Source organism: Chiloscyllium punctatum, chromosome 30, assembly GCF_047496795.1.
Source record: "Chiloscyllium punctatum isolate Juve2018m chromosome 30, sChiPun1.3, whole genome shotgun sequence".
Taxonomy (NCBI): Eukaryota; Metazoa; Chordata; class Chondrichthyes; order Orectolobiformes; family Hemiscylliidae; genus Chiloscyllium; species Chiloscyllium punctatum.
This window is the reverse complement of record NC_092768.1, coordinates 5379751-5393890: the sequence shown is the minus strand read 5'-3', so window position 1 is coordinate 5393890 and position 14140 is coordinate 5379751. Positions and strand designations below refer to the sequence as shown.

Below are 14140 nucleotides of genomic sequence, written 5' to 3'. Positions count from 1 at the left end.
TACCATGTGTAAATAAAAAAACTCGTTTTCGTCCTTCATGGGATCTGGATTTATGGATAGAAAACACTGAGGCCCAGCGAATATTAGGGTCTTAGGCTGAAGTGGGTCCTGCAGATTAGAGTCAATTCCTGATGTCCTGATGAAGGGCTTTTGCCCAAAACGTCGATTTGCCTGCTCCTCGGCTGCTGCCTGTGCTTTTCCAGCACAATTCTAATATTAGGGTATTGTTTACCTGGATTCAAAATTGGTTTGCTGCAGAAATTAAGTTTGGAAATAGTATGAACTTTACTTTTCAATTCCAGTTTAAAATTAGCTTTATGCTCGGAGAAGCTCAATTTGTCCGCAACCCTTTTAAACAAGAAGACGAGGTCCCTTGACACCACCCCCATCGAGCACACCCGGGGCAGGGACCACAACGGGTTGGAAAAACTGAAAGGAAGTCCCCCGATTGTTCCAGGGACTCCAAAAACATTGTAGTCAAACAGCCCTGCAGGGCCACTGCGTTAAACCAAACACAAGTGCAAAAGTGGATTGGAAGTGCAGAGGTGGAGAGCACACAGCAGCAGCCTGTAGAGGAGAGGTCTCTGTGCTGCCTGAAAGAGTACAGGGAGCAACTCTCCAAGATGGCTCACATTCTGGAGTGCTCCATGATGAGGAGGATGTCGTCATGGAGTTCTGGATGGGTGCCCACCACGTGCCTGAGCCGCCCCAATTTTGCATGTTCCTCAGGTGCCAGATGACCCAGTGTTGCTTCTTGCCCAGTTAGGCCCGACGAGCACTCTCTGGATGGCGGTGACAGACCCGGGGGGGGTGGAAGGACCGATGGGACCAGCTGGTTTAGGACCAGTACTCGCGCCCTGTCGGCCCCGCACTCAGAACCATCCTGGCCAGCGAGCGGTCACCTTGGTTTCCATCGCACGTCACTTTGCTGGTCAGGCTCCCTTGGCGGGGCAAAGACGGACTCCCAAGCAGAGGTGTTGAGTGGTACTCCAGGTGAAGAACTCTGTCCCAAACATGCACTCCAGTCGTCACGGGGACCCTGTGGGTTGGACTTCCTAGCGCTCACGCATCTTCTGCAAGATGGCTGGGTCCGTGAACATTGGCACATGATGAAAGAACAACCCCTAGCTCGCGCAAAGCCAAAACCGACAGCTGCTAAGGCAAGAGGCGCAGGAATAGCTCCACGCAGAATGAAGCTGGCCAGACATGGGGCAACTCTGACGCATTTCCCTCCCAAAGCATAGGAGCGCCATCAGGAACCCGTTACCTTTACTGGGTACTCCATGGCGGGTTACAGAGGTCGGATCCAAGCAACAAATTGTGCCCTGAACGCATAAACCTCACAGAATCCCAAGCAAATACTCATGATCCACGCTGTCAAACACCTTTTCCTGATCAAAAGAAGAGAAGGGCGATCAATTGGCCAGCCCTCTGGGAACCAATGGATCGCATCCCGGACCAGGTGGACGGATCCAGCCTGGGACTGGTCTAGGTGGATCAGGTGGTGCAGCACATTGCAGAGGCAAGTTGAGAAACGCCCTGGCAAAGATTCTGTAATCGGTGCTGAGCAAGGCGACCGAACAACAGTCCTTCGCCAAAGGGAGAGCCGCTTCTGAGGCAGAGTGATGATTAACCTGAGTCAAAAGGAGAGGCATCTCCCTGGTCACGATATATTTCCCAAGAACCTCTGCATAGCTGCCCATCCAGGCCATCCCAGAACGCACTGAAGAATTCCACGGTTAGCCCTGGGAACTTGCCTCTGGAGAGCAGATCGAGGGCGCCACTCACCTCCTTCAGGCTCAGGGGGGCTCTGAGCCTCTTGGCACTCTCTCGGCTGACCTGTGGCAGGTCCTCTCATTGAGCTGTGAGCTTCTTTGCCGGACTAATCTGGAGAGAGAAGACAACTGCAAAGTAATCCTGAACTTGTGCCCGGATGTCCTCTGAATCAGAGACAGAGACAAGGGATTTGTTGCCGGCTAGCAGCATAAGGGTAGCCAGATGAGATCCCAGAGGAACTGGGCCTGCGATCTCAAGTACGTCCCCCAGGTCCCACATTGGGATGACCAAGACATGACTCCAGGTCAACTACCTCCTTCTCCAACCCTTCAATCCTGGATTTCTGTCTTTGTCAACCTCCAAGCATATTGGCGACAGAAGACCCAGGTGCGAGTCTTGCCCACGTCCCAGAGTAGACTCGAGGGGAAGCCCTCTTGCTTCCTTCTCCGGCTGGAACGGAAGTGACGAAACAAATGCCAGAACCGCTCATCCTCCAGCAGCAGGTCGTTGAAGTGTCAGTACACGGATCTCACTCTGGTGCCCAGCAGAATGCACTCTGCCCACACCACCTTGCGACTGGAGAACAGCACCGGCTGCATGGAGGCAATTGGAATTTATACACCTTGGAAACGCAGAGGTGATCAATTCTGGATGCTCCGACGCCAGGTCTCGGAAAGGCAAAGGCAACGGAATCGAGATCGAGATTTTGGCCACATCTTTACAGAAACAAAGGTCAGAAACAAGTCCCTCAACTTCCTCTGAGCTCATCCAGGCACAGCCACGTTCCCGCCTCTGAGAGGAAGAGATTCACTCTCATTGATGTTGACACTTCCCGGAAGAAGCATGTCTGCTCAGGTCCAGGTGATGTGCATCTACATTCACAAAGTGAAGCACCATGCCCCCAAACCTGATCGTGTGATGGCGCGGCACATGCTCCTTGACCCTCGAGATCTCCAGTGAGAAAAACGGGACCAGCAAGATAGCCATCCCGCCGCAATTGGGATCCAGATGACTCATGTAGACCCTTCCCTACTACTCCAGGAGCCACATAACATTGTTGACTGAAATGGTGTGGTTTTCTTGCAGAAGACTCACTGTGTAATCCTGTCTCCTGAGGATTGAGAGGATGTGAAATCTGCACTAGCCTCTCTGCTGCTGTTGACATTGAGACTGGTTTTGGATGTCTTCATGGTGACAAACAGATGCTACCATCATCAGCAAAGAACTTATTGACGGGAGGCAGGGGGGAATGAAACCTTCTTCACCCCTGTAAGGCGGCCTTTGTTTGAAAGACACAAAATGGCCGACAAGGGTTAGACAGAATGAGACAGCCTGCTCCATGCACTAAGACACATGAGGTAAATGAGAGGTAAACAAAATGAACAGCCTGCTCTAGCATTTAAGTGAAACCTTGGAACAGGGCTACTTCAATGCTCATGAGGGGCGTGGAACTACCATCCAAGACAGTTTGGTAACAGAATGCCTAAGGATTGACAAGTGATTAATTACAGCCTCAGTAATGAAAGGAGGTTGTTCCATTGAGTTAACGGCACCAGTTAGAGTAAGGGGTGCAGTTCCCAGCATGGACTAGCCAGCCTAACACATTAAGCATCTGTGAAGTTATTTTGTAGTAATTGGTTGTTTCTTTGAAGGTATTGACAACATTAAGAAATAGGCTCTCGCTAAAGATCCTTCAAATAATGCTGGAGGAAGATTTCAACGTAAGTATAGATATACGTATAATTGAAGTATAATAGAAGCATTAGGAGAAAAACATTATAAACATAGATATGAAACTTAATTAGTCTCAAGAAATGTTTTCTCATATTGTTAAGATGATGCCTCGTATGCACTGAAACAGATTAGTCGCAACTTATTAATCACAAAGTGCTAACAGTAGAGGCAGCTGTATAACTCTGCATTTTATAACAGAAATTAATATTATGAATGTTATAGCGGTTAGTCAAAACCAACTGTCTTCTGTCTTTTTATATACTTAACTAGGACAATGGATAGTATAAGAGGAATAACGCACTTGATAGAGATAGCACATGGAATACAATGAATAACAGAATTCAAACAGTCCTCAGAGTTAAGCGAATCTGGGACAGACAGAAGGTTTGGAACCAATAACTTTGGAATACTAAATTAATAGGATACATAGAAAGATCCAAAGCCCCAGATGTCTGTTAAACACCAGCGGATCATAGGAATCTGGAGCCATTCATATGACTGCCCATCATTGATTAGGTGTTTCACAAGATTGTGTATATGGATTGAGGGGAAAGGACACAGCGACCACACTGTCTGATTATCGTAGCATAAAATGATTGAAAATGCTGGATTTCACTGCAACGATCAGAGTGTGTCATTGATCTCTCATCTGATCTGAGCCAAAGATTAACAGAAAAGTTGTGTTGTCATGTTGAGGTCAGACTGGGTGAAGGTCTTTGGCCCTCTTACTTCATTGACTAGTTCTTCCCTTCAGTTGAACCCCTACAAGTTTGAAATCTTGTGAAGGGCCTGGGGAAGAGGGGGAGACTGCCTGCCCTCTCCTATCTCTTGCCTGAATCCTACCTTCGTCCTGAGTCTTTGTCCCCGGTCGGGGGGGGGGGGAGGTTTTAAAGCTCCTACAACTCCCTCCCCACTCCCCGAGAATGCTGCAGCGTGTTCCTGTCCACTCCCAGGACGACGCAAGTCCACCAAACAATGAGGTTCAGCAGCAGTAAGGGATCTCACTGGTCCAACACCAACCTGATTCTCTATCGGTGACCAAGTCAAGGGGAATCCCATCCCCAAGGACCTTGTCTAATTCTGTGGTATTCATGACCAATGATCAGTCCTCTTCTGGTTTGTCGTCTTTGTCGTCCTCCACAGAATGTAGGGTGGCCTGAGGCCACCGGTCAAACATACCCCTGCCTTGACCGCACTCAAGGCAGCAGGAAGATCCTCTGTAGGGACTTCTGATATTTGATTAAAACATTGGGCCCACTGGTTTACAGTGGACTGGAAGCCTGCTCCCCACCCAGGATCAGGTCACCCTCCATGTCAGGGAAAAGATCCCCGGTCAGGTCAGAGATGACAGGCACAAAGTCTGGGAGGGAGCCTGGCCTGCTCCTCCCGTACCACCAATAAGGGACCCCTCAGGTTGACTCTCCCCACCGCAGTCCGCAGTAAGGTCAAAGTCTTCGAGGTGTGGGACAGGTCTCGGCAGCCTTGCCTAGCTCAGTCTCCAAGGTGGCCAGCCCAGTCACCTGAGGAGGGACTGACGTGGCAGATTTGGATTCCGATCCTCCTCCCTAATGGGGCAGAGGCAGGGGTTTTCAGGAGGGGCTACCACTTCTTCACCACTGTGGCTTTCAACATTTCCGGGATCTCCTGAGCCTGAGTAATGGTGCCTTGTCTGGGATGGCGGGGATCGAGGCAAACATCCACCTCTTCACTTCCCAGCCTCAAGCCTTCCTTTTCAATAGTTCTTTTCCCTTTAGTTCAACCCCCACAGGTTTGAGATCTCGTGAAGGGCCTGGGGAAGTGGGGGGGGGGGGAGGGGGGGTCGATGTGATGTTTCACCCTGAGCTACATTTGTTAAATGGCAGAAAGGCAGTAAGGCCCAAGGAGGTACAGGAGCAGTAGGAGGTGTGGCAGTTGCACCCCCCCCTGACAAATGTTGTTGATGGCCCTGCTGTTTGCCTTGGCCACAAAGGATCACCACTTCTTTTACAAAGAGCAATAATCAAAGTATTTTCAGCATTGCACACCAGACTCGCTCTTCAGACAACACCACCCTCAGTCACACAAACCTGAAACAGATCATTGTTCGCAGCAAACTGACCAGCCTTCAGGATAACATCGACCACAATACCATACAATCCTGTCATGGCAACCACTGCAAGACTTGTCAGAGTGTCGACACAGATACCACATGGGTACAGCACTGAGCATACACACGGCAGGTACTCAGGTGACTCAGCCAGTGTTGTCTATCTTACATGCCCCAGCTAAGTTTGCCCCGAGACACAATACGTTGGTGAGACCAAGCAGACACGATGACAATAGATGAACAGATACCGCACAACAATCACCAGACAGGGATGTTCACTCCTAGTCAGGGAACACCTCTGCAGTCAGGGATACTTGGTCTTGGGTCTTCGGGTGATCATCCTCCAAGGTGGACTTTGGGACAGGCAACAATGCAAAGTGGCCGAGCAGAGGCTGATAACCAAGTTCGGTATCCATGGGGATGGTCTCGATCGGGTCCTTGAGTTCATGTCACACTGCAGGTGACCCTGCTGCACTATACTCTCTCTCTCTCTCTCTCTCTCTCTCTCTGTCTGAGACACACACACACACACACACACACACTTTACCAAGCATGCACACACTCTCTCACATGCACACACACACTCTCTCTCTCTCTCACACACGCATACCTAAGTCTATGGGGTGAATTTGGACTTGCAGAATTATATTTGCAGATACATTTTATTTTGCTCAGAAAATGCACAACCTATAGGCAGTCAATGCAGCCAGTCAGTCAATCCATATAATATTTTGTAAATTCCACTTTGGAAATAGAACTAGCCTGACTCGAAATTGGGATACAGACAGACTCTGGCCTTACACCTTTAAGGCATTGTCTGAGCTGAGATGTCACTTTTTTTTAAATAAAGCCTTGTTGTCTTGAGAATGTGACTTAAAGGAAGTTCTGGGATTTACATATTAATGAACCGAAACCTGTAACCCATTCTAAAAGATGAAAGACTTAACAACAATCTAGGTTTGTTAAATATCATTTTACTTGCACGACACTGTAATCTTTTGCTGATATATTTCTGTCTTATGGTAGGTCCTGCTTCACAACCACCTGATGAAGGAGCAGCGCTCCGAAAGCTAGTGCTTCCAAACAAACCGGTTTGTCTATAACCTGGCGTTGTGTGATTTTTAACTATTCCCTTCGCGAATCCCTTGACAGGTCCATGCCCCCCAACAACTCACCCTCATCTCCCGGCACCTTCCCCTGCCACCACAGGAATTGCAAAACCTATGCTCACACCTCCCCCCTCACCTCCGTCAAGGCCCGAAAGGAGCCTTCCACATCCATCAGATGCACTTCCACCCATGTCATTTACTGTTCTGTTGCTCCTGATGAGGTCTCATCTACAAGTTGGCATGTTGGGCAGCACAGTGGTTAGCACTGCTGCTTCACAGCACCAGGGACACAGGTTCAATTCCTGCCTTGGATGACTGTGTGTGTGGAGTTTGCACATTCTCCCCATGTCTGTGTTGGTTTCCTCTGGGTGCTCCGGTTTCCTCCCACAATCTAAACATGTGTAGATTCAGGTGGATTGTCCGTGCTAAATTGCCCTTAGTGTCAGGTGCATTAGTCACGGGTAAATATAGGGTAGGGGGTTTGGGTGGGTTACTCTTCGGAGGGTTGGTGTGAACTTCTTGGGCCTAAGGGCCTATCGCCATACTGTAGGGATTCTAATCTACATTGGGGAGGCAGGACGCCTACTTGCGGAGCGCTTCAGAGAACATCTCCAGGACATCTGCACCAACCAACCCCACCGCCAAACATTTCAACTCCCCCTCCCACTCTGACTATGACATGCAGGTCCTAGGCTTTCCCCATCTGATGCCAGGAGGAAGGACACCTCACCTTCTGCTTTGGGACCTTCTAACCACATGGCATCAATGTGGATTTCACCAGTTTCCTCATTCCCTCTCGCCCCACCTTATCCCAGATCCAACCTTCCAACTGGGCACTGCTCTCGTGACCTGTCCATCTTCCATCCCACCTATCTGCTCCACCCTCCTCTCCAACCTATCACCATCACAGCCCCACCTCCGTCTACCTAATGCCCTCTCAGCTACCTTCCCCCTAACCCCATCTCCCTCCCACTTATCTCCCAGCTCCCTTGGCCCACAAGCCTCATTCCTGATCAAGGGCTCTTGCCTGAAACATCTATCGTCCCGCTCCTTGGATGCTGCCCGACCTGCTTAGATTAGTTCACGGGTCGGCGCAACATCTGTTGTACTGTTCTATGTTCTACGCTGTGCTTTTCCAGCACCACGCTCTTCAACTCTGATCCCTACAGCACCTGCAGTCCTCACTTTCTCAAATCTTCTGATTTTTTTTTCTTTGTTTAGACTGAGTGTACAAACTATTAGCCAGTTGTTGCCATTCAAACCCCGGGTCTCCAAACCAAAAGGGCCCAGTACCTTGACGCAGAAGGCAACGGACACTCCCAGCAGCAGTGGAGAATCCAGACCCCAAGTCAAAACTGAGCTCCAGGCTCCAATCCTCAGCCCAGACCGCAAGCCTCACACCCCCTGCTTCACTCTCTGTCCTCTCTCCATTTTAACCCTGTTACTTCCAGACAAACCTTGGACTTTGACTTGGTGTTTAAAAAAAACTTTGCCCAGGCTCCTCCACACCGTTTGAACTCTGTTCCCCCCCAGTAACTCAGTCACCCACCTTGTGTCTGCAGAACCCGGGAGTGGAGCATCAAGAGCAGAGTAAGGAGTTCGAATCCACGCTCCATCTAAATTCAGTGCAAACACTTCTTTTTTAAAAAAACATATTTAGTTCTCCATCCTGTGGCAATGTAGAGGGAGGGAGCAGGAAATCCCCGCTGAGTCTTCAAATGGAAATAATCAAACGACAAGCTGCAACGATCACAGGCCAAATATACAGGAAGTTAAACATCAGAAAACACGCCTTGAGCGAATGACTTCCTCGTTAAGTCTTTCCTCTTTCACTTACTAACTAAAGCTTTTGCACTCTGCCTTGCAGTTACATTCTCTGTTCCCTTCCCTTATCCGTTCTCATGTTTCTTCCCTGATCTATTTCTTGAATGCACAAAGCAGACAGAATAATTTATGGCACAATTTATGGCACCGTGTGGGTGGCACAGTGGTTAGCACTGCTGCCTCACAGGGACCCGGGTTCAATTCCCACCTCAGGCGACTGACTGTGTGGAGTTTGCACATTCTCCCCGTGTCTGCGTGGGTTTCCTCTCACAGTCCAAAGATGTTAATTCATGCTAAATTGCCCGTAGTGTTAGGTAAGGGGTAAATGTAGGGGTATGGGTGGGTTGCGCTTCGGCGGAGCGGTGTGGACTTGTTGGGCCGAAGGACCTAATCTAAAGGTTCATGGTTTTGACATTATAATCATTCATGAAACATTTACAAAGACATGTATTCAGGGCTCTGTGACTTTTTGAAAGGACAGGCAGGCAGGAAAGGAGGGTAGCTAAGAACTTTGTTAGAATGAGATGAAATAAGTACAACACAAAAATTTGGGAAGTGAATTGCATTGATTGTCACGTGTGCCGAGTGAAAAGCTTTGTCTTGCAAGCCACACAGGCAGATAAAATAGTTTGGAGGCATAGATGGTAAATAATACGTAAACAAAACATCCGTATGGATGAAGATAAGGAATACTGAGGGGAAGGCGACACTGGTAGAAGTTGCCTATGGGCACTGTCGGAGATTTCAGTGAGCCTGGCATGTGGCTGGAAGGAGAAATGAAATAAATCTTGGCGACAGGAGGGGGCTTTACATTCAGGGTTGGGTCCGGAGAAGGAGATTTAGATAGAGTCCTCCCTTTCCTCGAGGATGCAAAACATCGTTTCCTATATCAACTTTCCAACGTAGAAATGGGGGCATTCAGCTTTACTCCACCATTGACGGTGAGAGAGAAAAAAAAACAAATTCCAGGCATCACGGCAAAATTTCAGAATTTCCCTTAAACACATAAACAGTGAGATTTGCATTGTCCCTCATCTAGTCCAATTTCCACATTCCCATTTGTCCCCTCATAACCAATTCCCAACAATCCATCACCCTCCACCTGATACATTTCCTTAGGAGTTTCAAAGTCTCTCTGAGGGAAAAAGAAACGTCCTCATCTCTCAAAGCTGATCCCTGAATTTTGGACGGTTACACTGCTGACCCACATTCCTGATGAAGGACTCATGCCCGAAACGTCGACTCTCCGGCTCCTCGGATGCTGCCTGGCCTGCTGTGCTTTTCCAGCGTCTGCACTTCTCGACTCTGACTTTCCAGCATCTGCAATCCTCACTTTCTCATTAAGCTGACCATCTCTGTGAACATCCTTTGCATGTATATCTCGTCAACATCATTGAGGATCATGTACACTTTTTAATTAAGTCATCCCCCAATTTTCTAAACTCCAGTGAAGACAGACTTAGCTTGTCCATACTTTCCTGTTAATATAAACCACTTATGGTCTTATATCAGGTATTGGTCTGGTAAACTTCTTCTGGACTGCATTATATGCATTTGCGTGTTCAATAGGGAGACCAAACTGCACACAGTATTCAAGATCTGGTCTCGCCATTGCCCTGTATATTTGAAGCATAGTCATCCTACCTTTTATATTCTTCTCCTCTAGTAATAGGTTATAGGTATTAGCGATTGCAATTTTTATACTTACACGTTCACAGAATGCAGGGTAGCAAGCATTTATTGCCTATCCAAATTGCCCTGAGGAAAGTTAAGAGTCAACCACATTGCTGTTGGTTGGGAGTCACATGGATGCCTATCAGATGAGGATGGCAGTTTCCTTCCCTAAGGGGCATTAGGGAACCAGATGGGTATTTCCGACAGATGATTCATGGTCATCTAAGATTCTGTTATGGACCCCCTCAAAATATTTCAAGAAAGTGGTCCCGACTCTAAATTTGCTAGTTGTTTTGAGCAGGTGTAACATGGATATTGGAGGAGGGATTCAGCTGGTCAAACCACTTAGGTTAAACAAAACAATTTATTTACAAGATTACCGAATGAAGCACAAACAAGAGAGAACAGAATACTGTATAACTTAACCTATCCAAAAACCCAACAGATTATCCCAACTTAATGACGCTGGTCAAATATTTGCAACAATCCCCATAAACACCCCTTGGCACAAGAGGAAAAATCTTACAGGAGGAAACATCTGCCTTTTGCTCGAGGCAGTATCTGTTAGCTATAATCAAACTGGCCCTAAAGCCCTTCAAATGTAGACTTTCCAGCATCTGTGTCTTTTATGACCTGTCTGAAAAAAAGCCAAGGACACCATAACCTTGTTAAACGAGCAGCATCATCATAACTCCTCCCCCTTAAAAAAAAGAACCATCCATATCCAAAGATGGCTTCATTTCAAAACTCCTTAATCTTAAAATGTTTGTACTCTATAACACGCACATACATTACACTGACTATAAACATGCAAACATGCACAACTACATTCTGTTTCAGTCTGTTGTACTCCTGCCACTGAACACTTCTGTTTCTCATCCAAGTCTTGACAATGTGTCGGCAATCACGTTTTCTCATCCTGCCACAGGCACAGTTTTCAAATTGAATGGCTGTAACAACAAGCTCCATCTAAACAGACTGGCATTTTTGTCCTTAAATTTCTCCACACACTTCAATGCGTTAGGATCAGTATATATGATTGTCTCAGATACATTACTGGTAACATAAACATTGAAATGTTGTAACACCAACACCAAGCTCAGAGAGACCTTTTCAAATGTTGAATATTTCTGCTGAATAATGTTCAATGTCCTGGAGAAATACCCGCTAGGTCTTTCTATCATCTCGTCACCTTTCTGTAAAAGCACAGCACTGATGCCCAGATCACTCGCATCTATAGCCACCTTGAATGTCTTAGCATAAATTAGGCTCATACCAGGGCAGTGGTTGACACAGCTTTGAGGCTGTCAAATGCCTTCTGACAGTCAGCTGTCCACTGAAACTACTTGCCTTTCTTTAGCAATTCAGTGAACAGCCACACTGCTCAAGTTTGGTAGGAATTTTCGATAAAATCCACCCAATCCCAGGAACCATCGTACCGCTGTTTTTGTCGATGGTATGGGAAACTCCCCAATTACCTTTGTTTTTGCATGGGGCTATTTGTCCATGTCCAATAACATGGTCCAGGAAGGTGACTTGGGCTTTGGCAAATTCACAAACTCACCAAACCTACCTTCCGAAGTCGATCGAACAAGTCTGATAAATGTGGCAGATATTCATTCCATATGTGATTAAAATCACCAGGTCATCTATATATAGGACACAACTGGGTAATCTGGCATTGACCTTATTGAAACGTGGTTGGTGCACTTTTCATACTAAATAGCATGACTTTAAACAAATACAGTCCATTTGGCATTACCAAAGCAGACATTGCCTTTGTTCTTACTGACAAAGGTAGCTGTCAGTATCCTATAAGCAAGTCCAACTTAGAAATATAAATCGCTTGTCACACATTCTCAACATAGTCTTCCAAACACAGAAGCGGACATGCATTGGTTTTTGTGACTGCATTGACTTTGCGATAGTCCATAACTTTTGGGTCCCGCCTGGTTTTGGCACCATAACTCACTTTGATTATATTGTCTTGGAGTGTGCATCCAATCTCCTTTTGAACCTTTGCCAACTTTAGAGAGTTATGTCCATAAGGATGTTGCTTAATCAGAACAGCATCTCCTATATCTACATCATGCACAATTAGGTTAGTACTTCCCAGCTTATTTCCACATATCTCCCCATGTGATGGTGATAAGTCTTTCAGGTCATTTCAATGTTCCTCTGGAAAATAACTCAATAATTTATCCCAATTTTTCACAACTTGCTCATCGTCCAATTTAATACAAGGAATGTCCAATTCAGATTCCTCTGAACTTGGTTCTTCACTCTGTGTTGTCACCAATCACACAGTCTCCTTTGGCTTTTTTTCCCTTTCAAAGTACCTTTTAAGAATATTCACATGACACGTTCTGTGAAATTTCTTTCTGTCTGGAGTCCTTATCAAATAGTTCACCTCACTCAATTTCCTTTTGACTTGATAAGGTCCACTAAACCTTGCTTTTAAAGGTTCACCTATCATTGGAAGTAATATTAACGCCTGATCTTCGATACAAAATTGTGAAGTTTTGATGTTTTTTGTCTGCTTCCCGTTGTCTAGCAAACTCCCCAGCTCTACTTAATCATTCGCTAAACTTTGACACATTGTCTGACTATGTGGTCTCTGAATTCTGGTTTGCCAATTTCTTTTTTTAATGGTCCTCTCACTTCATGCCCAAAAATTAATTCAAATAGACTGAATTTGATCGATTCATTTGGTGCATATCTGATCGCAAAAAGTACAAACAGAATTCCCTTATCCCAGTCTTCTGGCTAGTATTGACTGTAAGCCCTCACCATGGTCTTTAATGTCTAATGCCACATTTCTAGTGCTCCCTGAGATTCTGGATGGTATGTGTAGATTGTTTTGTTCCTAAACTGCCCATAACTTCCTTGAATAATTTGGATGTAAAGTTTGACCCTTGATCTGATTGTATCTCTGTGGGTAGTCCGTATCTAGTGAAGAATTTGAGTAACTCCTCTCCAACCCTTTCGCTGTGATATTGCATAATGGGATGCCGTCTGGAAACACATCCATTATTGTTAACAAATACAGATTCCCACCTTTTGTTTGAGGTTGGGGTCTTGTGCAATCAATTAAGACTCTTGTAAAGGAATACCTATTAAAGATGCAGGTTTTATTACTGCCTGTGGTTTTCCAATTACCTGACATGGATGACATGTCTGGCAAAAGTCCACTACTACCTTGTGCAGTCCAGGCCAGGAAAAATGTTTTTGTATTTTAGCTTGATTTTTTTCTCACTTCTAAATGAGCCACGAGGGGTAGCTTATGCACCACTTGCTACACCTCCATTCTATAACCAACTGCTAATACAATTTGATGATCTTCTGTCCAGTTTTCATCTGCTGAATATGTGATGGTCTCCACTTCCTCACTAAAACATCATTTTTAAGATAGTAATGTTCAGGAATACATTTGGATTGTTTTTCCATGTATGCCGTTTGATACAACTGCTTTCATCTTTCTGCTGTAACTCAGTTAGTGTATCTGGGCTAAAGATGTCTGCATTGTCATCCAGCTGCTCCTGTTTTGTCGCAACCATCCGATCAAACAGGGTGTCTGCTAATTCCACTTCAACTTTCTTATCTGTACTCTTTGATCTCTCCTGTTTCAACTGGTGACTTTGTGATCTCATTTACCACAGAGTCAGGAAAAATCCCAGGAAATTTGTCCTGCAATTGCTCAGTTGCCTGAGTTTCCACTGGCTTTTCAACCACAGTGGGCAGCACTCCTACCTGTGAACCAGCTATATCATTAGTAAGGGCAGATTGTATTCATGGAGCTGAGTGTTTGTCCAGTACTCCTAGCACAATCTCCCCACGCTTCTCTGGACACTAACTTCACTCTAATTGAGCGCTTCTTGTCTCACTGTGAATTCCCATTACTCGTACCTTTCCTGGCAACGTGTACATATCTCCTCAA

General features: G+C 46.2%; 1 protein-coding gene across 2 annotated transcripts in view; it reads right to left on the bottom strand.

Annotated features, from left to right (window-relative positions):
* Positions 1-8675, bottom strand: part of LOC140455144 (uncharacterized) — a 68155-nt gene extending 59480 nt beyond the window's left edge. Inside the window, exons 1-2 of one of the 2 annotated variants that reach the window (XM_072549822.1) lie at positions 8543-8675; positions 8255-8445 (exon numbers count right to left, since the gene is read on the bottom strand). In XM_072549822.1, the coding sequence (XP_072405923.1) occupies positions 8255-8321 (67 nt within the window). In that variant the 5' untranslated portion in view covers positions 8322-8445; positions 8543-8675. Of the gene's footprint in view, positions 1-8254 lie in introns of both variants that reach the window. The other variant, XM_072549823.1, reaches the window with a different exon arrangement.
* Positions 8676-14140: the final 5465 nt, after the last annotated feature.